Source organism: Pseudophryne corroboree, chromosome 11 (assembly GCF_028390025.1).
Source record: "Pseudophryne corroboree isolate aPseCor3 chromosome 11, aPseCor3.hap2, whole genome shotgun sequence".
NCBI lineage: Eukaryota > Metazoa > Chordata > Amphibia > Anura > Myobatrachidae > Pseudophryne > Pseudophryne corroboree.
In genome coordinates, this window is record NC_086454.1 from 37351 (window position 1) to 63060 (window position 25710).

General features: G+C 44.3%; 1 protein-coding gene across 6 annotated transcripts in view; it reads right to left on the reverse strand.

Annotated features, from left to right (window-relative positions):
• The window catches only part of LOC134970257 (golgin subfamily B member 1-like), a 375865-nt gene that overhangs the window by 20911 nt on the left and 329244 nt on the right, over nucleotides 1-25710 (reverse strand). For all 6 annotated transcript variants that reach the window (XM_063946251.1, XM_063946249.1, XM_063946248.1 and 3 more), the window contains 2 exons: nucleotides 8109-8226; nucleotides 5856-6008 (listed from right to left, as the gene is read on the reverse strand). In XM_063946251.1, the coding sequence (XP_063802321.1) occupies nucleotides 5856-6008; nucleotides 8109-8226 (271 nt within the window). The remainder of the gene's footprint in view (nucleotides 1-5855; nucleotides 6009-8108; nucleotides 8227-25710) is intronic.

Sequence of the window (25710 nt, forward strand, 5' to 3'; positions counted from 1 at the left end):
TCCTCTCTATGTATATATCTGTAGTACGAGCAGGGGTCTCCTCTCTATGTATATCTGTAGTACGAGCAGGGGTCTCCTCTCTATGTATATATATCTGTAGTACGAGCAGGGGTCTCCTCTCTATGTATATATCTGTAGTAGGAGCAGGGGTCTCCTCTCTATGTATATATCTGTAGTACGAGCAGGGGTCTCCTCTCTATGTATATACCTGTAGTACGAGCAGGGGTCTCCTCTCTATGTATATATCTGTAGTAGGAGCAGGGGTCTCCTCTCTATGTATATATCTGTAGTACGAGCAGGGGTCTCCTCTCTACGTATATATCTGTAGTACGAGCAGGGGTCTCCTCTCTATGTATATACCTGTAGTACGAGCAGGGGTCTCCTCTCTATGTATATATCTGTAGTACGAGCAGGGGTCTCCTCTCTATGTATATATATCTGTAGTACGAGCAGGGGTCTCCTCTCTATGTATATATCTGTAGTAGGAGCAGGGGTCTCCTCTCTATGTATATATCTGTAGTACGAGCAGGGGTCTCCTCTCTATGTATATACCTGTAGTACGAGCAGGGGTCTCCTCTCTATGTATATATCTGTAGTAGGAGCAGGGGTCTCCTCTCTATGTATATATCTGTAGTACGAGCAGGGGTCTCCTCTCTACGTATATATCTGTAGTACGAGCAGGGGTCTCCTCTCTATGTATATACCTGTAGTACGAGCAGGGGTCTCCTATCTACGTATATATCTGTAGTACGAGCAGGGGTCTCCTCTCTTGTATATATCTGTAGTAGGAGCAGGGGTCTCCTCTCTATGTATATATCTGTAGTACGAGCAGGGGTCTCCTCTCTATGTATATACCTGTAGTACGAGCAGGGGTCTCCTATCTTCTTATATACCTGTAGTACGAGCAGGGGTCTCCTCTATGTATATATCTGTAGTACGAGCAGGGGTCTCCTCTCTATGTATATATCTGTAGTACGAGCAGGGGTCTCATCTCTATGTATATACCTGTAGTACGAGCAGGGGTCTCCACTCTATGTATATACCTGTAGTACGAGCAGGGGTCTCCACTCTATGTATATATCTGTAGTACGAGCAGGGGTCTCCTCTCTATGTATATATCTGTAGTACGAGCAGGGGTCTCATATCTTCTTATATACCTGTAGTACGAGCAGGGGTCTCCTCTATGTATATATCTGTAGTACGAGCAGGGGTCTCCTCTCTATGTATATATCTGTGGTACGAGCAGGGGTCTCATCTCTATGTATATACCTGTAGTACGAGCAGGGGTCTCCACTCTATGTATATACCTGTAGTACGAGCAGGGGTCTCCACTCTATGTATATACCTGTAGTACGAGCAGGGGTCTCCTCTCTATGTATATATCTGTAGTACGAGCAGGGGTCTCCTTTCTATGTATATATCTGTAGTACGAGCAGGGGTCTCCTCTCTATGTATATACCTGTAGTACGAGCAGGGGTCTGAACTCTATGTATATAGCTGTAGTACGAGCAGGGGGTCTCCTCTCTATGTATATACCTGTAGTACGAGCAGGGGTCTCCTCTCTATGTATATATCTGTAGTACGAGCAGGGGTCTCCTCTCTATGTATATATATCTGTAGTACAAGCAGGAGTCTCCTCTCTATGTATATACCTGTAGTACGAGCAGGGGTCTCCTCTCAATGTATACAGCTGTAGTACGAGCACGGGTCTCCTCTCTATGTATATATCTGTAGTACGAGCAGGGGTCTCCTCTCTATGTATATATCTGTAGTACGAGCAGGGGTCTCCTCTCTATGTATATACCTGTAGTACGAGCAGGGGTCTCCTCTCAATGTATACAGCTGTAGTACGAGCACGGGTCTCCTCTCTATGTATATATCTGTAGTACGAGCAGGGGTCTCCTCTCTATGTATATACCTGTAGTACGAGCAGGGGTCTCCTCTCTATGTATATACCTGTAGTACGAGCAGGGGTCTCCTCTCTATGTATATATATCTGTAGTACGAGCAGGGGTCTCCTCTCTATGTATATATCTGTAGTACGAGCAGGGGTCTCCTCTCTATGTATATATCTGTAGTACGAGCAGGGGTCTCCTCTCTATGTATATACCTGTAGTACGAGCAGGTGTTTCCTTTCTATGTATATAGCTGTAGTACGAGCAGGGGTCTCCTCTCTATGTATATATCGGTAGTACGAGCAGGGGTCTCCTCTCTATGTATATATCTGTAGTACAAGCGGGGGTCTCTTCTCTATGTATATATCTGTAGTAGGAGCAGGAGTCTCCTCTCTATGTATATATCTGTAGTAGGAGCAGGGGTCTCCTCTCTATGTATATACCTGTAGTACGAGCAGGGGTCTCCTCTCTATGTATATAGCTGTAGTACGAGCAGGGGTCTCCTCTCTATGTATATATCTGTAGTAGGAGCAGGGGTCTCCTCTCTATGTATATACCTGTAGTACGAGCAGGGGTCTCCTCTCTATGTATATATATCTGTAGTACGAGCAGGGGTCTCCTCTCTATGTATATATCTGTAGTACGAGCAGGGGTCTCCTCTCTATGTATATATCTGTAGTACGAGCAGGGGTCTCCTCTCTATGTATATACCTGTAGTACGAGCAGGGGTCTCCTCTCTATGTATATATCTGTAGTACGAGCAGGGGTCTCCTCTCTATGTATAAAGCTGTAGTACGAGCAGGGGTCTCCTCTCTATGAACATATCTGTAGTACGAGCAGGGGTCTCCTCTCTATGTATATACCTGTAGTACGAGCAGGGGTCTCCTATCTATGTATATATACCTGTAGTACGTGCAGGGGTCTCCTCTCTATGTATATATCTGTAGTACGAGCAGGGGTCTCCTCTCTATGTATAAAGCTGTAGTACGAGCAGGTGTCTCCTCTCTATGTACATATCTGTAGTACGAGCAGGGGTCTCCTCTCTATGTATATATCTGTAGTACGAGCAGGGGTCTCCTCTCTATGTATATATATCTGTAGTACGAGCAGGGGTCTCCTCTCTATGTATATATCTGTAGTACGAGCAGGGGTCTCCTCTCTATGTATATATCTGTAGTACGAGCAGGGGTCTCCTCTCTATGTATATATCTGTAGTACGAGCAGGGGTCTCCTCTCTATGTATATACCTGTAGTACGAGCAGGGGTCTCCTCTCTATGTATATATCTGTAGTACGAGCAGGGGTCTCCTCTCTATGTATAAAGCTGTAGTACGAGCAGGTGTCTCCTCTCTATGTACATATCTGTAGTACGAGCAGGGGTCTCCTCTCTATGTATATACCTGTAGTACGAGCAGGGGTCTCCTATCTATGTATATATACCTGTAGTACGTGCAGGGGTCTCCTCTCTATGTATATATCTGTAGTACGAGCAGGGGTCTCCTCTCTATGTATATATCTGTAGTACGAGCAGGGGTCTCCTCTCTATGTATATATCTGTAGTACGAGCAGGGGTCTCCTCTCTATGTATATACCTGTAGTACGAGCAGGGGTCTCCTATCTATGTATATATACCTGTAGTACGTGCAGGGGTCTCCTCTCTATGTATATACCTGTAGTACGAGCAGGGGTCTCCTATCTATGTATATATCTGTAGTACGAGCAGGGGTCTCCTATCTACGTATATATCTGTAGTACGAGCAGGGGTCTCCTCTCTATGTATATATACCTGTAGTACGTGCAGGGGTCTCCTCTCTATGTATATATCTGTAGTACGAGCAGGGGTCTCCTATCTATGTATATATCTGTAGTACGAGCAGGGGTCTCCTCTCTATGTATATACCTGTAGTACGAGCAGGGGTCTCCTCTCTATGTATATAGCTGTAGTACGAGCAGGGGTCTCCTCTCTATGTATATACCTGTAGTACGAGCAGGGGTCTCCTATCTATGTATATATCTGTAGTACGAGCAGGGGTCTCCTCTCTATGTATATATATCTGTAGTACGAGCAGGGGTCTCCTCTCTATGTATATATCTGTAGTACGAGCAGGGGTCTCCTCTCTATGTATATATCTGTAGTACGAGCAGGGGTCTCCTCTCTATGTATATATCTGTAGTACGAGCAGGGGTCTCCTCTCTATGTATATATCTGTAGTACGAGCAGGGGTCTCCTCTCTATGTATATATACCTGTAGTACGAGCAGGGGTCTCCTCTCTATGTATATATCTGTAGTACAAGCAGGGGTCTCCTCTCTATGTATATATCTGTAGTACGAGCAGGAGTCTCCTCTCTATGTATATATCTGTAGTACGAGCAGGGGTCTCCTCTATGTATATATCTGTAGTACGAGCAGGGGTCTCCTCTATGTATATATCTGTAGTACGAGCAGGGGTCTCCTCTCTATGTATATATCTGTAGTACGAGCAGGGGTCTCCTCTCTATGTATATATCTGTAGTACGAGCAGGGGTCTCATATCTTCTTATATACCTGTAGTACGAGCAGGGGTCTCCTCTATGTATATATCTGTAGTACGAGCAGGGGTCTCCTCTCTATGTATATATCTGTGGTACGAGCAGGGGTCTCATCTCTATGTATATACCTGTAGTACGAGCAGGGGTCTCCACTCTATGTATATACCTGTAGTACGAGCAGGGGTCTCCACTCTATGTATATACCTGTAGTACGAGCAGGGGTCTCCTCTCTATGTATATATCTGTAGTACGAGCAGGGGTCTCCTCTCTATGTATATATCTGTAGTACGAGCAGGTGTCTCTTCTCTATGTATATATCTGTAGTAGGAGCAGGGGTCTCCTCTCTATGTATATATCTGTAGTACGAGCAGGGGTCTCCTCTCTATGTATATATACCTGTAGTACGAGCAGGGGTCTCCTCTCTATGTATATATCTGTAGTAGGAGCAGGGGTCTCCTCTCTATGTATATATCTGTAGTACGAGCAGGGGTCTCCTCTCTATGTATATATCTGTAGTACGAGCAGGGGTCTCCTCTCTATGTATATATCTGTAGTAAGAGCAGGGGTCTCCTCTCTATGTATATATCTGTAGTACGAGCAGGGGTCTCCTCTCTATGTATATACCTGTAGTACGAGCAGGGGTCTCCTCTCTATGTATATATCTGTAGTACGAGCAGGGGTCTCCTCTCTATGTATATAGCTGTAGTACGAGCAGGGGTCTCCTCTCTATGTATATATCTGTAGTACGAGCAGGGGTCTCCTATCTACGTATATATCTGTAGTACGAGCAGGGGTCTCCTATCTATGTATATATCTGTAGTACGAGCAGGGGTCTCCTCTCTATGTATATATCTGTAGTAGGAGCAGGGGTCTCCTCTCTATGTATATATCTGTAGTACGAGCAGGGGTCTCCTCTCTATGTATATATCTGTAGTACGAGCAGGGGTCTTTTGCTTGATTTACTATCCATGTGAACCGCGACTGGGAATAGTAACCTTGCATCGCGAGTAAAGTATGCCAGCGAGGATACACGTTTTTACTGATGGTGGTTACTTAATATCAAATATACAAGAATTGGCCCCAAAAAACATGCATCAACCATTTGTGTGTTGACCATAGTCATGTTGACTTTTTGGCGTCGACCATAAAATTGTCAATCCATTGATCTACAACAGAAACATTAACCCTAAACAGCCCAAAGCGTGACAAGCGCAGCGATCTCGTGAGGTTACACGTTTACGGAATTCTACATATTACCAAACATTCAAGATTTGACCCAAAAAACTGAAAAAAATGTGTCGACCATTTATGTACTGACTATTGTCATGTCGACCTTCACCACAGTTGACCTTTTATCCGTCGACCTAATGCATATTCCCCATTTAGTGTTGCCCTACTGTCTGTCGATCTTCTATACCACAAGCCTCTTACCGTGACATTGGTCTGCTGGATTATCAGGTCTCTCTGATATATTTCTTGAATGTATCTTTGTAGTTCTTCCTTTGTTGGCTCTTTGTCCTCCAAAACCATATTCCCTTTTTCTGTGGCCGAGGGATTTCCCACTAACGCCATTCTGTCCACACCCTGTGTAAAGCATCGTCTTGTCTGTGAACAACTTTAAGCACCTTACATACACATTGGTGTTTTTTGTAATAATACAGTGCACAGAGGCGCTGTAACCCACAGCAACCAATCAGATTCTGTCATTTTTGAATGTTCAGAAAATAAAACATTTTACTGATTACAGCAGACTCCCAGACAACGCAAGAGTAAACAATCCACAGTGTCCAGCACGGTAAGCCACGCAAGTGGTCATTTGTAAAACTAAACTTCTAACCAAAATGTAGATCTTTAATTGGCATACCCCCCAACATGACCTCTCCAGGAGGACACAATTCTCTGCTCCTGCTCTTCTCTCTTACTGTATGATTACCATCACCTGTGCTGTACCCTAATACTGACCCAGTGCTCATACCTATGTCATACCTCCCAACATGACCCTCTCCAGGAGGACACAATGCTCTGCTCTTCCCTCTTACTGTATGATTACCATCACCTGTGCTGTACCCTAATACTGACCCAGTGCTCATACCTATGTCATACCTTCCAACATGACCTCTCCAGGAAGACACAATGCCCTGCTCCTGCTCTTCCCTCTTACTGTATGATTACCATCACCTGTGCTGTACCTTAATACTGACCCAGTGCTCATACCTATGTCATACCTCCCAACATGACCTCTCCAGGAGGACACAATGCTCTGCTCCTGCTCTTCCTTCTTACTGTATAATTACCATCATCTGTGCTGTACCCTAATACTGACCCAGTGCTCATACCTATGTCATACCTCCCAACATTACCTCTCCAGGAGGACACAATGCTCTGCTCCTGCTCTTCCCTCTTACTGTATGATTACCATCACCTGTGCTGTACCCTAATACTGACCCAGTGCTCATACCTATGTCATACCTCCCAACATGACCTCTCCAGGAGGACACAATGCTCTGCTCCTGCTCTTCCTTCTTACTGTATGATTATCATCACCTGTGCTGTACCCTAATACTGACCCAGTGCTCATACCTATGTCATACCTCCCAACATGACCTCTCCAGGAGGACACAATGCTCTGCTTCTGCTCTTCCCTCTTACTGTATGATTACCATCACCTGTGCTGTACCCTAATACTGACCCAGTGCTCATACCTATGTCATACCTCCCAACATGACCCTCTCCAGGAGGACACAATGCTCTGCTCCTGTTCTTCCCTCTTACTGTATGATTACCATCACCTGTGCTGTACCCTAATACTGACCCTGTGCTCATACCTATGTCATACCTTCCAACATGACCTCTCCAGGAGGACACAATGCTCTGCTCCTGCTCTTCCCACTTACTGTATGATTACCATCACCTGTGCTGTACCCTAATACTGACCCAGTGCTCATACCTATGTCATACCTCCCAACATGACCTCTCCAGGAGGACACAATGCTCTGCTAATGCTCTTCCCTCTTACTGTATGATTACCATCACCTGTGCTGTACCCTAATACTGACACAGTGCTCATACCTATGTCATACCTCCCAACATGACCTCTCCAGGAGGACACAATGCTCTGCTCCTGCTCTTCCCTCTTACTGTATGATTACCATCACCTGTGCTGTACCCTAATACTGACCCAGTGCTCATACCTATGTCATACCTCCCAACATGACCTCTCCAGGAGGACACAATGCTCTGCTCCTGCTCTTCCCTCTTACTGTATGACTACCATCACCTGTGCTGTACCCTAATACTGACCCAGTGCTCATACCTATGTCATACCTCCCAACATGACCTCTCCAGGAGGACACAATGCTCTGCTCCTACACTTCTCTCTTACTGTATGATTACCATCACCTGTGCTGTACCTTAATACTGACCCAGTGCTCAGACCTATGTCATACCTCCCAACATGACCTCTCCAGGAGGACACAATGCTCTGCTAATGCTCTTCCCTCTTAATGTATGATTGCCATCACCTGTGCTGAAACACCTTTCTTATCCAGTAACCTGTTCAAAGCAGGTGCTGGCAATCATAGATTAAGAGAAAAGTCCAGAATCAGAGCATTGTGTCCCTCCTGGAGAGGGTCATGTTGGGAGGTATGAATTGGGGATTACTAATATACCAGATCAGCTATTTACCTTCTCTCCATATAAAGTGCTGCCGAGTTCTGCAATCTGCCGGTCTTTCTCAGTTAGGGTCCTACTGATCTGATGGTGGTGAAATTGTGTTTCCGAATCAAGACCATTTCTTTCAGATCTAGACATGAAAAGCGCCAGGAAGTAAAAACAAAAAAATTTATTGCAGCAGTATGAGGTGTGTGCCTTTCCAAATCATGTCCAATCAGCTGAATTTACCACAGGTGGACTCCAATTAAGCTGCAGGAACATCTCAAGGATGATCAGTGGAAACAGGATGCACCTGAGCTCAATTCTGAGCTTCACAGCAAAGGTTGTGCATACTTATGTACATGTGATTTCTTATTTTATTTTTTTATAAATTTGCAAAAATCACAAAAAAAAACTTTTTTCACTTTGTCATTATGGGGTATTGTGTGTAGAACTTTGTGGTGAATAATGAATTTACTCCATTTTGGAATAAGGCTTTAAAATGTGGAAAATGCGAAGCGCAGGCAATACTTTCCGGATGCAGAGTGTGTGTGTGTGTGTGTGTGTGTGTGTGTGTGTGTGTGTGTGTGTGTGTGTGTGTGTGTGTGTGTGTGTGTGTGTGACTCAACTCCTACCGTCCTGACTGCTGTTTCCTCAATACTGTCACTTACTCTCTCACTCTACGATGTGAAACATTAAGAACATGTAGCTTGTGACTGTTGCTTTTGACAATACAACCTGTCACAATATCCTGTGCTCCGTAGCTTTAGATAAAAACAAATTATCAGTGCCTACTTCAATTACTTCTACTGGCTCAACTCTGGCCTCACAAGACGACACCCCTTGTGGGATCTACTCTAACTCCGATTGTTCCTACTCTCACTCTGCATCTCAATGTAAACACAAATAAGCAACTAACCCTTGTTATCAAGAATTAAACCGACTGATATTGCTGCTGTGCTTGGCCCTTTATTGGATGAAAAACTAGCGGCGTATTAAAGGGGCCATTGAATCTACTCTTACTCAATTAGCGCAACATTCTAGTGGGCTAGATGAAGTGTAACAGAGGGTCCTGACTCTTGAGGATGCCCTACACACAGCTCAACATACCCCAGCACAAGGACATTACAGCATACCTCCCAACGTGACCCTCTCCAGGAGGGACAAAATGCTCTGCTCCTGGACTTTCCTCTTAAGGTATTATTGCTGGCACCTGTTTTGAACAGGTTAATGGATAAGAAAGGTGTTTCACCACAGGTGAGGGCAATCATACAGTAAGAGGGAAGTCCAGGAGCAGAGCATTCTGTCCCTCCTGGAGAGGGTCATGTTGGGAGGTATGTTACAGGTCTTATTGAGAAGCTTGATGATTTAGAAAATTGTAGCAGACAGAATAATTTACTAGTGGTAGGCATTCCGGAGTCAGAAAAGGACTGTGATTTGCTCGATCTTCTCTACAACTGGATTCTGGAACAACTGGTTATGGAATTGAATGGAGTGTCGTTGGCTATTGAGAGGGCACATAGAATTGGACATGACCGTAAAAACACTTCTGGGCATCCATCCCCAGTTATTATGAAAATTTTGAACTATGCAGACAAGACTAAACTCTTGGATCATTACCGCAAAACAGTCAATCTATCTTACAAGTATACGCCTTCTCATATTTCAAGATTTTTCCAGTCATGTTGCTAACAAACAGAGTTTGCCCTAATCTGCAAGCAATTGTTTGATACCAAAGTCAAGATCTCTCTGTTATACCCAGCCTGTCTGCGGGTCTTTGAGGATGGTTTTAATTTCCTACTCATTATTGTAGGCCACAATGTGGATATACTGGGCATACTCCTTATGTCTTCACATTTTCTATACGTTTTTCATGTTATTTATTACATTATCTGTCTTTGCTTTTTATGCCTGCCTGAACCCTGGGTCTCAATTCACCTTAGGTTATCCTTTCCTCGACCACTAGGACGAGGAGAGACCCTGTTTTGACTATTTTTTTTTCTATTATTAATTTTATCCATAGGAGTTGGCTAGTATGACGGCCCATACTCCCCTCTCAACGGTTTTAAGGGAGATGCTCCACTCCTTTCCTTTAATATAGTGTCCCGGAAAGTTGAGGGACTTAACAATCCTATCAAGCGTAGAAAAGTGATTTCACATCTTAGTCGTATGTTTCCCCCATATGACATTTCTTCAAGAAACACATTGGATTGATGAACCCTTGGATCGGGGATTGTATTTCTGCCCTATATTGTAACAAAACTAGAGAAGTTGCTATAATTTTCTACAAAAATCTATACTATTCTATTTGTAGAAATTTTGTAGACCCCAAAGGGTGGTTTATTCTTTTAGAAGTGAATATTGACTATGTATGCTATACTTTGCTTGATTTATATGCTCCAAACGGTATCCGGATTGTAGAGCGATATGGATTAGGTTGACAGTCAATAGGTCGACCACTACTGGTGAATATTGACACAGGATAGTTCAAAACATGAAAAGGTCGACATGACTTTTTACATTTTATTTTTATTTTTAACTTCTTCATACTTTGCCATCCACGTGGACGAGTAACCTGTGCCGAGCACAGCAGTACCTATGCGAGACACCTTGCCCGCAGGCGAGCCATGTAAGGGGACGCAGTGCTCTAATTGGGGTTCCTGTTCATGTTACACAAAAAACTACATCAAAAAAGTGTAAAAGTGTAATGTCAACAATTTTATGTGTAGACCTGCCCTGCGTCGACCATTTTAATGTCATAATTTTCCTGTGTCGACAATGTTGACCTATTGACTGCCAAACTAATCCATGTTGCCCCCTTGATCTATAACCGCTCTGAACACCTGTAACAAAAATTTATTTGAAGCACTTTTACAGAAAGCTACAGTATGTGCTGGGGTGGACAAAATCTTATATTAGGCGGGGACTTCCAAACGGTTGTCGATCCATCCATGGACAGATCCGGAGTGAGAACTCAGAAAACTGTTTTTATTCTGTGACCTCCTTTTTTCTGTTTACTCCCAACTTGACTTGTTGGACCCCTGACGTATAGACCGCCCCCTACAAAAAGACTATTCCTTTTGCTGCCCATAACGTACCTACCTTACGAGTAGAGTGAGCTGGAATAGAGAGATCAGCTTGAAAACATGCTTCTGAAATTGTCATCAGAAGCCACCTCGCCAGTGTCTGCTTATCAGCAGGCCATCCTCTCTTGCAAAATCCGTAGAGAATGAAGAGAATATCAGTCTTCCTGATGGCACTGGTACGATCCACGTAGATCCTTAAGGCACGGACTACGTCCAACAATGCATCTCCCACAGAAAGGTCCGGTCCCTGGAAGGCCGGGACTACAATTTATTTGTTACGGTGGAATTTAGACTTAGGAAGATACCTAGATTTGGTTCTGAGAACCACTTTATCTGGATAAAAAAAAAAAAAAAAAGAAAAGGAGGGTGGCATAACAATGCCCCTAAATCTGAAACTCTTCTAGCTGACGCAATAGCCAGTAGAAAGAGAACTTTAGCTGTCAACCATTTAAGATCCACTCATTTAAGGGGTTCAAATGGGGCAACCTGAAGGGCCTTTAGGACTAAACTTAAATCCCAAGGCACTGTAGGAGGAACAAAAGGAGGTTGAATGTGCAGCATTCCGTGGAAAAAAGTGCACACATCCTGTAGGTTAGCAATTTTCTGATGGAACCATACAGTCAATGCTGACACTTGCACTCTCAAGGAAGCTCGTCCCTGAAGGAATGTCAAGACTCTGGGAACTCTAAACGCCCTAGGGACAAATTTCTGGTCACTGCACCACTGATGCCATATTCGGTGATAGATGCGAGCTGAGGAAGGTTTCCTTGGTCTGAGCATTGTTTGAATTACCTGTAGTGAGAATCCTCTTGCTTTATGGATGGAAGTCTCAAGAGCCACGCCGTCAAAGACAGTCGATGCTTGTGATAGCAAGGACCCTGCGACAGTAGATCTGGACGTTGAGGGAGTAAGACTGGAGCATCCATCGATATCCTCTGTAGATCTGTGTACCAATGTCTTCTGGGCCATGCCGGAGTTATTAGTATCACGGCGCCCTTTCCTTGTTTTACCTTTCACATTACCCTGGGTAACAGGGCGATTGGTGGAAACACATAGGCCAGATGAAAGTCCCACCTCACTGACAGGGCATCCACAAAGATTGCTCTGGGATCCTTTGTTCTTGACCCGTATGCGGAAACTTTGTTGTTCTGACGTGATGCCATGAGATCTCTCTCTGGTAACCCCCACTTGTCTACCAGATTTTGGAAGACTTCTGGGTGTAAAGCCCATTCATTTGCATGAATGGCGTGTCGACTGAGAAAATCCGCTTCCCAGTTTAGGACTCCCAGAATAAACACTGCGGATAAGACTGGAAAATTAAGTTCTGCCCATGTTTCATGCTGTAGTGACAAATTATTCTTATCTTACCTTGATGTGTGACTTACCTCCTTCATTGCATTCTGGCTGTGAGTTCCTCCCTGATGGTTGAGGTACGCTACTGCCGTTGCATTGTCCAAGCGGATTTGGACTGGTTTCCCCTGAAGGATGTCCTTTGCCTGAGTAAGTGCCATATATATATGGCCCGAAGTTCCAATATATTTATTGGCAGGCGACTTTCTTCCTTGGTCCACTGCTCCTGTAAGCAACTCTTTCCTGACACAGCTCCCAAGCCCTGAAGACTGGCGTCCATTGTCAGAATTTCCCAATCCGATATACAAAAGGGGCTCCCTTTGTCCAGATGGGATGTCTGTAGCCACCAGGCTAATGACATCCTTACTCCCAGAGGAAGGACCATAGTCTGCGTTTTTAATGTCTGATGACAACCATTCCATTTGGAAAGGATCAGACTTTGCAGAGGCTTTGAATGGAACGGAGCATACTCCATCATGTTGAATGTCGACACCATCAACTCCATCACACGCATTGCGGCATGAATGAATACCCTTTGACTGTGTAGCAGCTCCTGAATCCTTGACTGAATTTTGGATATTTTGTTCAAGGTAGAAATACTCTCTGAAGACCTGAATCCAGCACAGCCCTGAAATGAGTCATCCTTTGTGACGGAACCAGGGATGACTTTGCCCAATTTATGAGCCAACCATGTCTCTGTAAACAAGCTATTGTCTGTGAGGAGCGGTGAGATTATTCATATTGATCTGTCTGGCCAGACGTATAAAACACCTTGCTTATCCTAGCGGATTCCATTTGATGAATGGACTGCCTTTTATCCTCTGCATATACGTACATCACGGATAGAGTGACTGATACCAGTTGCACTGAGATTACAGTGTGCTACATTGTTGTGCTTGCCTCTAAAGGGATACAATTAAGTGAGCTCAGAAGTTTCTGTTGCTAAACTGAACATTGCCAAACAGAGATCAAGCTACATTCTATGTTTTTTAATAAGTATATATTATTAAGTTGTAAAAAACAGGACGGTGGTCATTATTATTATTATCAGTTATTTTTATAGCGCACACATATTCCGCAGCGCTGTACAGAGAATATTTGCCCATTCACATCAGTCCCTGCCCCAGTGGAGTTTACACTCTATATTCCCTATCATATGTACACGCTCACACATTCACGCTAGGATTAATTTTGTTGGGAGCCAATTAACCTACCAGTATATTTTTGGAATGTGGGAGGAAACCGGAGTACCCGGAGGAAACCCACGCAAGTACGGGGAGAATATACAAACTCCACACAGTTAGGGCCATGGTGGGAATTGAACCCATGACCTCAGTGCTGTGAGGCAGTAATGCTAACCATTACACCATCCGTACTGCCCGATTCATGAATCATTAATACATTTTTATATGCTTTAATAAATTGTTTATATCCAATCTATATGCGCTGTAATACCAGCTTTTTTCTGTTGCAGATGACACTGAAGCAATTCCTGAGATTGTGCCAGGATTAATGAGTCATCGCGGTATGGAAAAATCCTTATCAACTGCTAACAGAGATAAGATGCCATCACCACTATAATTTTGGTGAATACTCTGGGAGCTGTGGCCAGTCCAAATGGTAGGGCCTGAAACTGAATATGATGCTGCATGATAGCGAACCTGAGATAGCACTGATAGGACAGAGCTATAGGAACATGTAGGTAAGCATCCTGGATATCCAGGGATACCATAAAATCTCCTGGCTCCATGGCCAAAATAATGGAACGTAAAAGTCTCCATATGAAACCGAGGCACCCAAATGTACTTGCTCAGCGCTTTGAGATTGAGTATGGGCCGGAACGACCCATTTGGCTTCTGGACTAAAAACAGGTTGGAATAAAAACCTTGTCCTCGTTGTGCAGGAGGAACTGGAATTATCACTCCTGACTGAAGCAACTTCTGAACTGCCTCTTGCAATGTCCTGGCCTTCATTTCCACTGAAGACGGACTGGTACAAAACCTTTGATGAGGGTGTTTCTTGAAAACAAATGCCGTAACCGTGAGATACCGCTTCTTGCACCCAGGCATTTGTGGTAGACTGCTGCCAGATCTGTGCAAACTGAAGAAGTCGGCCTCCCACCCTGGGTTACCCCAGGTGGAGGCCCGTACCATCAGGTTTATGGCTTTTATTGTGATTTGGAAGCCGGTCCTCTGGTAGCCCAATACTTTTTGGTCTTACCAGACTTGTTGGACTGGGACTGTTTGCCATCACCTTTTCCTTTTGTTTTCCTTGATTCCGAAATCTGGAAATCTAGGCTTGAATTTGTGTGTGGAAGGAAACTTCCCTTTCTTGGACTCTGCTTCGGACTCCAAAATACTGTTTAATTCTTTACCAAAAAGAATATCTCTAGTAAAAAAGGCTAAGACTCCAGAACCTTCCTGGATTCTGAATCAGCTTTCCATGTACATAGCCAAACCACTTTGTGAGCTGCTACTGCTGAAGCTGATGCATGAGAGTCAATTGAATCCAAGGCCGCTTCCATAAACGTTGCATGTGCGATATGTGCAATATGGGTTTTTTGCTCCTCTAGATGCCATTGAAAGATCCACCTCCAATGCATCAGCACAGGCTGCCACTGCTTTCACCATCCAGGCTGAAGCCATGGCTGGTGTTATGATTGCCCAAGACAAGGAAAAAAATGTTTTTTAGAAAACCATCAACTCTCCTATCCGTGACATCATTTATTGATGTTGAAGGCAGAGGTAATGTAGATTTTTGCACCAATCTAGTGACCTGCGTATCTACTTTGGTAGCCACCTCCCTTTTTTAAACCGTTCCCAGCCAGGGGAGGATAATTGGAATTCCATTTCCTTGGAATTCTAACTTATTACTGGGCGTAGCCCAAGACTCTTGCATAATTTCAATCAGCTGATCTGACCCAGGAAACTCAGTCCTAACTGTTTTTAACAAAGGATCTGCTGCCTCTTCTAAGGATAGAATGGCTTTCATAGCACTAATTAGCTCAGGTATGTTCACTGAGCTGAGGCCTTCCTCCTCGTCTCTGTATGCAGACTCGGAGTGCGATGAGTCCTCATCCTCCGTCGAGTTCTCATCTGAAACATGTGTAGACTGTGAAGATGTTGTATCATGTCTATGTGATTTACTTACCACCGGCCTTTCAGCCTGCTTTTGTTGAGAGGCTGCAAATCCCCATGCTGAATGTGATAAACCCCAGGTGGAATGTTGCATGTAAGGGTTAAAAGGGTAACCTATCCCTGGTATAGGAGCTGGCATTATTCGCTCAGCTATACTGGATAATGTCTGTGCAAAAGTAGCCCATGGGGGTTCAACTATAACCTGTGCTTGCCTCGGATTATTTAAGAGGCTTCAGTGAAAGCTAAAACAATTTGCACATAATCCATTTTGAACCAGATCCTGAGAGGTTAACCCAGCTTCGCAAGGTAAACATGAAATGAGTGTTGGTGCTGCTGTGGAAAGTGTATTTTCCTCACCGTTGCCGCTCTTAGACATGATAAATAAATCACACACCTGTACAATGTTACTACACAATTTGTGACTGTAAGCACTTTAAAATTTGTTAAAGTGACACACAATCTGACCCCACCCTGCTTTGCACCAGCAAGCGCCCGCATCCTCTTGACAGATTTAGCTGTTGCATCGTATATTGCGATCCAGCCTGAATCAGGCCCTATATCCTCATTAATCTAGATGCAGAAAAAGCATTCAATAAAATTGCATGGCCTCATCTTGTTGCAATCTAATACAGACTCTATATACTGAACTACTGCACAGGTAGTGGCTACAATGTAACCTCCCTTCTTTCTCACTTCGAGAAATGTACTAGACAAGGATGTCCTCTTTCCCCCCTTCTCTTTATTCCAGCATTGGAGCCTTTCATACATTATATCACGCTGATGCGGGGATATTGGGGTATTAAGGTGACCAAGAGATGCGTGTTGTCGCATTTGCAAATGATTTGCTTCTCTTCACATCTGACCCTAAACACTCCGGACATGATTCGCTAAGTAGCAGAATTTGCAATTCTTTTGATCGCATGCTGGGGACCACCCATTGCAGGGCAAGGCCGCCCAGCATGCTACCGGCCGGCCCCCTTCCTTGAGCACACAAATTGCGGTCTATATACAGAGGTTGTATTAGAATCCCAACTATGTGCTCCTCTGTCTATTAGTTCTATGTTACGTGCATGATCCTCAAACTAAAAATCACCTCAACTTAATTATCTACTCTTAGCCTTTACTATCCAGGCCTGGAAAATATCTAGGAGGTACCTCAACCTTCAATATTTTTATTTTTTATCCTTGCCTTTAGTTGGAAACTTAGACTTCCAGAATGGCAAGACCTCAGTACCCTTTATTACCTTGCACTCTTCTGGAATTCTAACTCTTCGTAATTTATTGAATGCTTCAAATATTCAACTTACTTTTAATGAAGCAATGTAAAAATAGGATTTATGTTCTACCTGGTTAAATCCTTTTGTTCGAGCCCATCAGGGGCACAGGGAGAGAAGCTGGGTATAGGCTGGACAGAAGTCTGGGCACCAAAAAGTTACAGAACTCTTCTAGCAGCCCTCAGTCCCCTTCTCCCCTACACCCAGCTCCTTGGCTTCTGCAAAGGCAACACATCTAGCTGCCCGAGAGGCCCCAACTGAACATTTTGAATGGGCCATCACCCACGCAGGGGTTAACAGGTCAGCCACCGCATAGATGTGCCAGATTGTTAAATGAAGCCATGTGGCCAAGGACTGTTTTGTAACAGGCCAGCACCGTTTGTAAGAATCGTACAAAACGAAAAAGGAGTTTGACTTGCGGATGTCCTTGGTCCGTTCCACAGGGGAAGCTTCTGAATCTGAGCCGATAGAAAAAGCCAGAACCAAATCTAATAAATTGATGTGAAATTTCAAAACCACTGTAAGTAATTGTTTAAGCGAGTCCTCAGGACCAGTTGATCCGAGTGGAACACTAGAAAGGGGTATTACGAGGATAAAGAGCTGATATCGAAACCCTTCGAGCTGATGAAATGGCTAAAATAAAAAGAATTTTCCATGTGATCCATCATAGCTTAACCTTGTCTAGCAGCTCAAAGGGAGCAGTCTGAAGGACCCGAAGCACCAGAGATAAGTCCCATGAAGCAACCGGAGGGACAAATGGAGGTTGAACATGCAGCACTCCCTGTTAAAAGGTCCTAAGCCAGCCGACGTTGGAAAAGTACTAAAAGGACAGAGATCTGGACCTTAAGGGAGGAAAGGCCAAACCCCAGATTAAACCCTGGATGGAGAAAACTAAGAAGCCTCGAAAGACGGAAAGACGGCTGATAAAACCACCTTGCCAAGCATCATGCAAAGAAAGTCCTCCGGACAGTGACAAACCCTGGCCGAAGATGATTTTTCTAGCTCTGAGCATGGTAGAGATGACTCTTTGAGAAAAGCCTTTTTTCCTTTAGGACTGATGTCTCAAGAACTACCCCATCAAAGCCAACCTGCCGAGATCCGGATGAAGGCAAGGAACCTGGGAGTAGATCCGGGCCGTTGTAGACGCAGTGGTATTTGGATGAAGAGACCCTGAAGATCCACGTACCACCCTTGACAAGACCAATCTGGGGCTAATAGTATCATTGTTCCCCTCTCCAGCTTGAAATTGTAAAGAATCCACAGCAGCATTGAGATTGGAGGAAAGACATACACTAGTGGAAACTCTCACGGAACTGTTAAGGCGTCTACCAGGAAGGCTGCGGGATTCCTTCTGCGAGCGCAGTATCATGGTACCTGGTGATTGTATCAAGACGCCATCATGTCGATGTCTGGGAGTCCCCATCAACGAACTAGCAACTGAAATACTTCCGGATGCAGAGCCCACTCTCCAAAATGCACGTCTTGCCGACTGAGGACCCCTGGAATAAATACTGCCAACAGAGCGAGTTGATGATGTGTTTTGCTCCCGTCATGGTATCTCGACTGCGAGTGTCACCTTGTCGGTTTAAGTAGGTGACGGCAGTTGCATTGTCTGACTGTATTTTTGCTGGACAACCCTGCAGTAGAGGCTGAGCTGAGAGAAGGGCTCTGTATATTGCCCTGAGCTCCAAGACACTGACTGGAAGCTTGCTCTCCTGCGCTGTCCAGAGGCCTTGGAACATGTGAAGTTCTGAGACCGCCCCACGAAGGCTGGCAGCCGTGGTGAGCAGTATTGAATTCTGAATCTAAAAGGGTGTCCTGGTTCAGATTGGACTGGAGTAGGCACCACACCAGGTAGCACCAAACTTCTCGAGAGAGGACAATTGTCTGAACGTTGATTTACAGATGGGACCCGTTCCACTTGGCCAGCACCTCTAACTGAAGAGGCCATGAGTGAAACTGCGCATGCATGCAAGATAGATGATGGGACGATAGGAGCCATCCAGCTTCTGTAGAAGAAACAGGTTTGAATAAAACCCCTAACCCAACTGGGACGGAGGGATAGGGTAATTACACTGGAGGCCAGAAGGGAGCATACTGATTACTGTAGAGCGTCTGCTTTCCCGAGAATTTCCGGAAGTCCAGTGGAAAAGAAAAGCAGAAGTGGACGTTTCCAAAAGGTCAGGGTGTATCCCTGTGAGACATCTCTGACCCAGGCATTCGACATGGTTTCCATCCACAAGGGGCAAACAGCAGATGGCAGCCTCTTACCCTGTGGTCCCCCAGGGGGAGGCCCGCACTGTCATGCCGCGGGCTTGTCAGCCCGCTTTGGAGCTGGGCGTCTGGTAGCCCATGGGTGCTTTGCTCCTTTGGAGGGTGCCTGGTACCAAGAGGATGCCTGACCCTTAGCTCTACCCTTAAAGGTTATATCAAAGCGCTATGATGGGAAGGGGAAGGGGGAAGGGGGAAGGGGAAGATACCAGTATGTTTACAGCTATTTTTTGAATTAATGAGATGAGTGTCCGGAATTTTTATTTTCTAAACAGTATGTTTGGATTCCATATATATGCCTTCTGGGGTGTCCTCAGCAGGTAGTTATAAGCTAGCTTTCCCTATCTCTACCTTGCTGTAGTGGTGACTTCTGGCTCCCGTGGCTGGTTTCCAAGCTCCTGCTTCACTGTATGCACGGCCGAATTGCGGGTGCGGAGCACATCCGGTAGCGGCAATGTCGTACTTCCGGTCACACGGTCCCGTGTGACCGGAAGTACGACATTGCCGCGGCCGGAAGTGCTCCGCACCCGCAATTCGGCCGTGCATACAGTGAAGCAGGAGCTTGGAAACCAGCCACGGGAGCCAGAAGTCACCACTACAGCAAGGTAGAGATAGGGAAAGCTAGCTTATAACTACCTGCTGAGGATACCCCAGAAGGCATATATATGGAATCCAAACATACTGTTTAGAAAATAAAAATTCCGGACACTCATCTCATTAATTCAAAAAAGAGCTGTAAACATACTGGTATCTTCCCCTTCCCCTCATAGCGCTTTGATATAACCTTTATTGCTATTTTTAAAACAAAAAGTCGAAGCAGCTCACATATACAGGCGCAGAACTGGGAATTTTTATACCCCCCTTAGCTCTACCCTGTTGGCAATAGGACTGAAAAGTAGTTTTTGTTCTAGATGGAGATGGCAAAGGTAGGAAGGATGTCTTGGACGCAGCCAGGGTTGTGACAATTTTATCCTGGCCCTGTTCAAAAAAGTGTATCCCCGGTACACGGAAGCAGGTCTAAGGCCTTTTTAGAATTGGTATCGGCACAACATGATTGTAGCCAAAGGGCCCTCCTGGCTGGTATTGTTGCTGCCGACACCTTAGAGGTCAAGACTACCCATGTCCATGGGCGATTCCCCTAAGTAGGTATTAGCTTTTTTAATATTTAGCACATGAGCGAGCAACTCCCGTCTGCTTTTCTGTCCAGCTGCCAATGGCCTTAGCAACCCAGGCTGATGCCAGGGCAGGACGAGCAATAGCTCCTGCATGAAAAAAGGCCATTTTAAGAAAATTTTCCAACTTCCTATTTACGTGATCCATAAGGGAAGAGGTATCCGGAATAGAAAGGAATTATGATCTGACTAATCTTGCTAGAGGGGCGTCCACTGGTGAAGACATTTCCCACTTAGCACGCTCCTTAGGAGGTAGCGGGGTACAAAGTAGCCATGCGTTTAGATATCTGAAAACGCTTAGTGGGATGAGAACATGCAACCTTTAGAAAATCTTGTAACTGAGCAGTTGACTCCTTGTTTTTGCATTTAAGTAACGGAGCGTTGTCCCTAGAGGACTGGTCAGGATCCTTGAGCACAGATCTGACAGCTCCAACAAGCGCCTCAACATCAGTAAGGGAATCCTCAGTCACAGAGGAAGATTTTAAGTCAGAATTGAAATGGTCTCCTCGGGTTCTGAAACGGACTCTGGGTCAGACTCCGCCTTTGATATTGGAGAAGAACTTTCCCGTGTAGGCAGCCTGCGTCTCAATGTCCTATTCCTGTCTAGAAGAAGCTGACATCTGTGTTAAGCCCTGCATAGACTGAGTAAAAAGACTGTATCCATGGTGGTTCTACTGTAGGAATCTGGTCAGTCTGGAGAGAAGTGGCACTAACTGTGCTCACACGTGGGACTGCAGGAGGAGCTGACAGGCAATCTATAAGCGGAGTCATTACCTGTGTCAACATCGACGGCCAAGCCGGTTACTGAGAGCTGAGGGCGTCTCCCGTGTCGGAGCTGTGAAGCAGCGGACACACAGAGTCCATCATTATGAGGGTCCTGTGGAGAGATAATATTGACACAGACTCTGCAAGGACATAGCGCTGGTGGAGAGACCTTCTTGTTAGCTTTGCCTCTGAAAGACATGTAAACAAAATACAATATATTCCCCACACACTGATGCTGAAACAGCATATCTACAAATGCCAGGCACCAACCCAAGGTTGTTCCTATAAGTGATTGGCAGTTCATAGGAAAACATTCAGCAGGCACACAGAACTCTCAATGCACATAGTAAGCTGGGGGTAATAATACTTAACAATCCAGCTATGAAGTAGCAGGAAGGAGTTGGATAGGGAACAGGCTTCAGGAGCAAGGTACTGGGGAGACAGAGTCTGAGCCTCCCTCTCTGTCTAGTGCAGCAAAGTGCCTAAAATGGCTGCCCAGCGTTCTGAGGGAGATGAGAGAGGGAGGAGGAGTCAGCCCAAGGCAGGCAGTTAATTAAATTACTAGCTAGCCTCAGGGTCCGGGGAGAGGCTAACAGGCAAAGTCCCCTTCCCACTCAGGTGACAAGACCCCAGGGACCCAGCGTTTTACCTGTTGCACATGCCCTGGTGGTCTAGTAACTAATTGCAGTGTCCTGGGCTAGCACAGCACCTGCACCCTCCCATCTGTGGGCGGGATCGCTGCATCGTGATAGGGAGCCATCTTACTTACCTGTAACTCTTTGGTGTCCGGACCAGCCTATACCCAGAGAATCTCCCTGTGCCCTCTAGTGGACAAAAAAGAAAATATGCGCTTCAGCCTTAACATAGGTTTTCTTATTTTCAGGCTGCCCATTATTTAAAATCTATTCTTTCCAAATTAAAGGATCAAGATTTTATAAACCCTCTTGTTTTGCTTCCCCATACTAATGTATACTCTACTTCTATTATATATGCTCGTATACGTACAGAAATCGATCAGGAAGCTAAGCTTCCGGAACTGGCTAAATGGCCCTCTCAAGTGCAATCTCTCCCTCCTGATGTAAATATAAAAGTCCTTCAGCTTAATTTACAACTTATCCCAGCTAGACCATTTCAGGAGATGACTTACAAGGTATTACACAGGGCAAATCTGTCACCTATAAAGTTCTATTTAATGGGTATTTCTGAGGGTTAGGGTTAGGATGTGGAAACAGACATCATACACTGTTTCTGGGATTGTAGACACTTTCAACAGTTTTGGAGTGAACTAAATCATTATGGCACTACGGTTCTGGGTATAACCTTCTGATGCACTGTGTCTTTGGCTATTTGGCTGACCAACCAGAGATTCCCAAGTTCGATAGGAAATTAATTGTACTCTTGTCGGCAGTGGGTAGGAAGACTATATTGCAGCACCTACTATTTCTACGGCAACTTCCAGCTGACTTTTCTTGTTCACTATGGACTGGTTAGAGGCACAGTAAATTAAAAGAAGCGCCGTCCACAGAGCAAAAAATGCAATCAATCAATAAAGTTATTTTAATAATCATATGACATATATATCAAAATATACGCAATAAAAAACATTCACAGTATATAAGAGTAACTTGCAGCTGGAAATATAAATAGACTTGGTATTCAAATAAAGCAATCAATCAATTTGTTGGTGAATGTGTTTGGTTGATGGTAATATATAGACAAAAATATCTCAACAGCTGTTGGTAAAAAACATTCTTAAAAAAATAAAAATGAATATATATTTTTCAAAAATTTATGTCAATGGCACTGCACCTGGAAATGCGATGGTGTAGAAAGCTTCATACAGCGGACTCTTTTCCACTGAATAAAATATAATGATTTGTCCAAATGCAGCAAGCACTTCCTTATACGTTATGAATTATGATAATTATTCCAAAAGCTCCATAAAGTTCTTTTAACCCTCACCTGTCGTTTAGTGGATGATCCAGATGTATGGCAATGATGGGGTTAAAATTCTCCAAAGCTAGAGTTATGTCTCTTATTTACAGAGCCCCACTATCAAATTCCTGTAAGGGGTCAAGGAGAGGGTATCTGCTGCTACCATCTCCTTGACCATAACTCCAGCTGCAAGTTACTCTTATATACTGTCAATGCTTTTTATTGTGTATATTTTGATATATGTCATATGACTATGAAAATAACTTTTTATTGATTGATTGCGCTTTTTGCTCTGTGGACGGCACTTCTTTACATTTTCTTCTCCTTTTTCTGTAATTATTGAGATTCAGCAACTCATATTAAGCAGCTGCAGTCCAAGTAGCAGGTGCAATAGATTAAGCCAAACAATTGTTTTATGTGGTTTTACCAAGTGTCTCCAAGTCAGTACACCAGCGCCCACTTTTTCCTATTTAAGAGGCATCTTTACATAAATAGACTTTAATTCCTGCTTTATTTCATTGCTGGGATAAATAAATTCAGACACCACCCTCTCCAACCAAACTGGCGATACAGCGTTGTCTTCAATCCCCTTCGTGGTACTCATAGCAGTTTATAGGCAATCAAAATCCTATTTCCTTTATTCCTCACATACCCTAACAAAACTCCCTCTATCTAATCTCCTCTGTTTTGCTCTTTACCTGGTGAATGCCTCCATGGATGGATATATGACCCTTGGATTAAATAGGCACTGGTTGTCATGGTTATACCTATGTTTTCTCTTCTAATTATTGTATATCATATGGTAAGGTGTTTTTTGTTGTTGTTATTTTTCACATTTTGGTTGACTCTAGTATTATGGAGTACTGGCAGATATACAGGTTGAGTATCCCTTATCCAAAATGCTTGGGACCAGAGGTATTTTGGATATCGGATTTTTCCGTATTTTGGAATAATTAGATACCATAATGAGATATCATGGTGATGGAACCTAAATCTAAGCACACAATGCATTTATGTTACATATACACCTTGTACACATAGCCTGAAGTCATTTTAGCCAATATTTTTTATAACTTTGTGCATTAAACAAAGTGTGTCTACATTCACACAATTCATTTATGTTTCATATACACCTTATATACACAGCCTGAAGGTCATTTAATACAATATTATTAATAACTTTGTGTATTAAATAAAGTTTGTGTACATTGAGCCATCAAAAAACAAAGGTTTCACTATCTCACTCTCACTCAAAAAAGTCCGCATTTCGGAATATTTGGATATGGGATACTCAACCTGTATTTATATGTGGATGACTGCTTGATGCGAAATTCCTTTTTGTTTGGGTTTCCAGACCAATATATTATATCACCCAACAGAGTTACATACTTCTGTCCATACTTCTAACTGTGCTTACTATGTAAATTTGAAAAAAAAAAATCGGTTGCTTTCTAACTCTCTCTTTATATATATATATATATATATATATATATATATATATATATATATATTACTGCTCAAAAAAATAAAGTGAACACTTAAACAACACAATGTAACTCCAAGTCAATTACACTTCTGAGAAATCAAACTGTCCACTTAGGAAGCAACACTGATTGACAATCAAATTTCACATGCTGTTGTGCAAATGGAATAGACAACAGGTGGAAATGATAGGCAATTAGCAAGACACCCCCAATAAAGGAATTGTTCTGCAGGTGGAGACCACAGACCACTTCTCAGCTCCTATGCTTTCTGGCTGATGTTTTGGTCACTTTTGAAAGCTGGCAGTGCTTTCACTCTAGTGGTAGCATGAGACGGAGTCTACAACCCACACAAGTGGCTCAGGTAGTGCAGCTCACCCAGGATGGCACATCAATGCGAGCTGTGGCAAGAAGGTTTGCTGTGTCTGTTAGCGTAGTGTCCAGAGCATGGAGGCGCTACCAGGAGACAGGCCAATACATCAGGAGACGTGGAGGAAACCGTAGGAGGGCAACAACCCAGCAGCAGGACCGCTACCTCCACCTTTGTGCAAGGAGGAACAGGAGGAGCACTGCCAGAGCCCTGCAAAATGACCTCCAGCAAGCCACAAATGTGCATGTGTCTACTCAAACGATCAGAAACAGACTCCATGAAGGTGGTATGAGGGCCCGACGTCCACAGGTGGGGGTTGTGCTTACAGCCCAACACCGTGCAGGACGTTTGGCATTTGCCAGAGAACACCAAGATTGGCAAATTCGCCACTGGCGCCCTGTGCTCTTCACAGATGAAAGCAGGTTCTCACTGAGCACATGTGACAGACGTGACAGAGTCTGGAGACGCCAAGGAGAACGTTCTGCTGCCTGCAACATCCTCCAGCATGACTGGTTTGGCAGTGGGTCAGTAATGGTGTGGGGTGGCATTTCTTTGGGGGGCCACACAGCCCTCCATGTGCTCGCCAGAGGTAGCCTGACTGCCATTAGGTACCGAGATGAGATCCTCAGACCTCTTGTGAGACCATATGCTGGTGCGGTTGGCCCTGGGTTCCTCCTAATGCATGACAATGCTAGACCTCATGTGGCTGGAGTGTGTCAGCAGTTCCTGCAAGACGAAGGCATTGATGCTATGGACTGGCCCGCCCGTTCCCCAGACCTGAATCCAATTGAGCA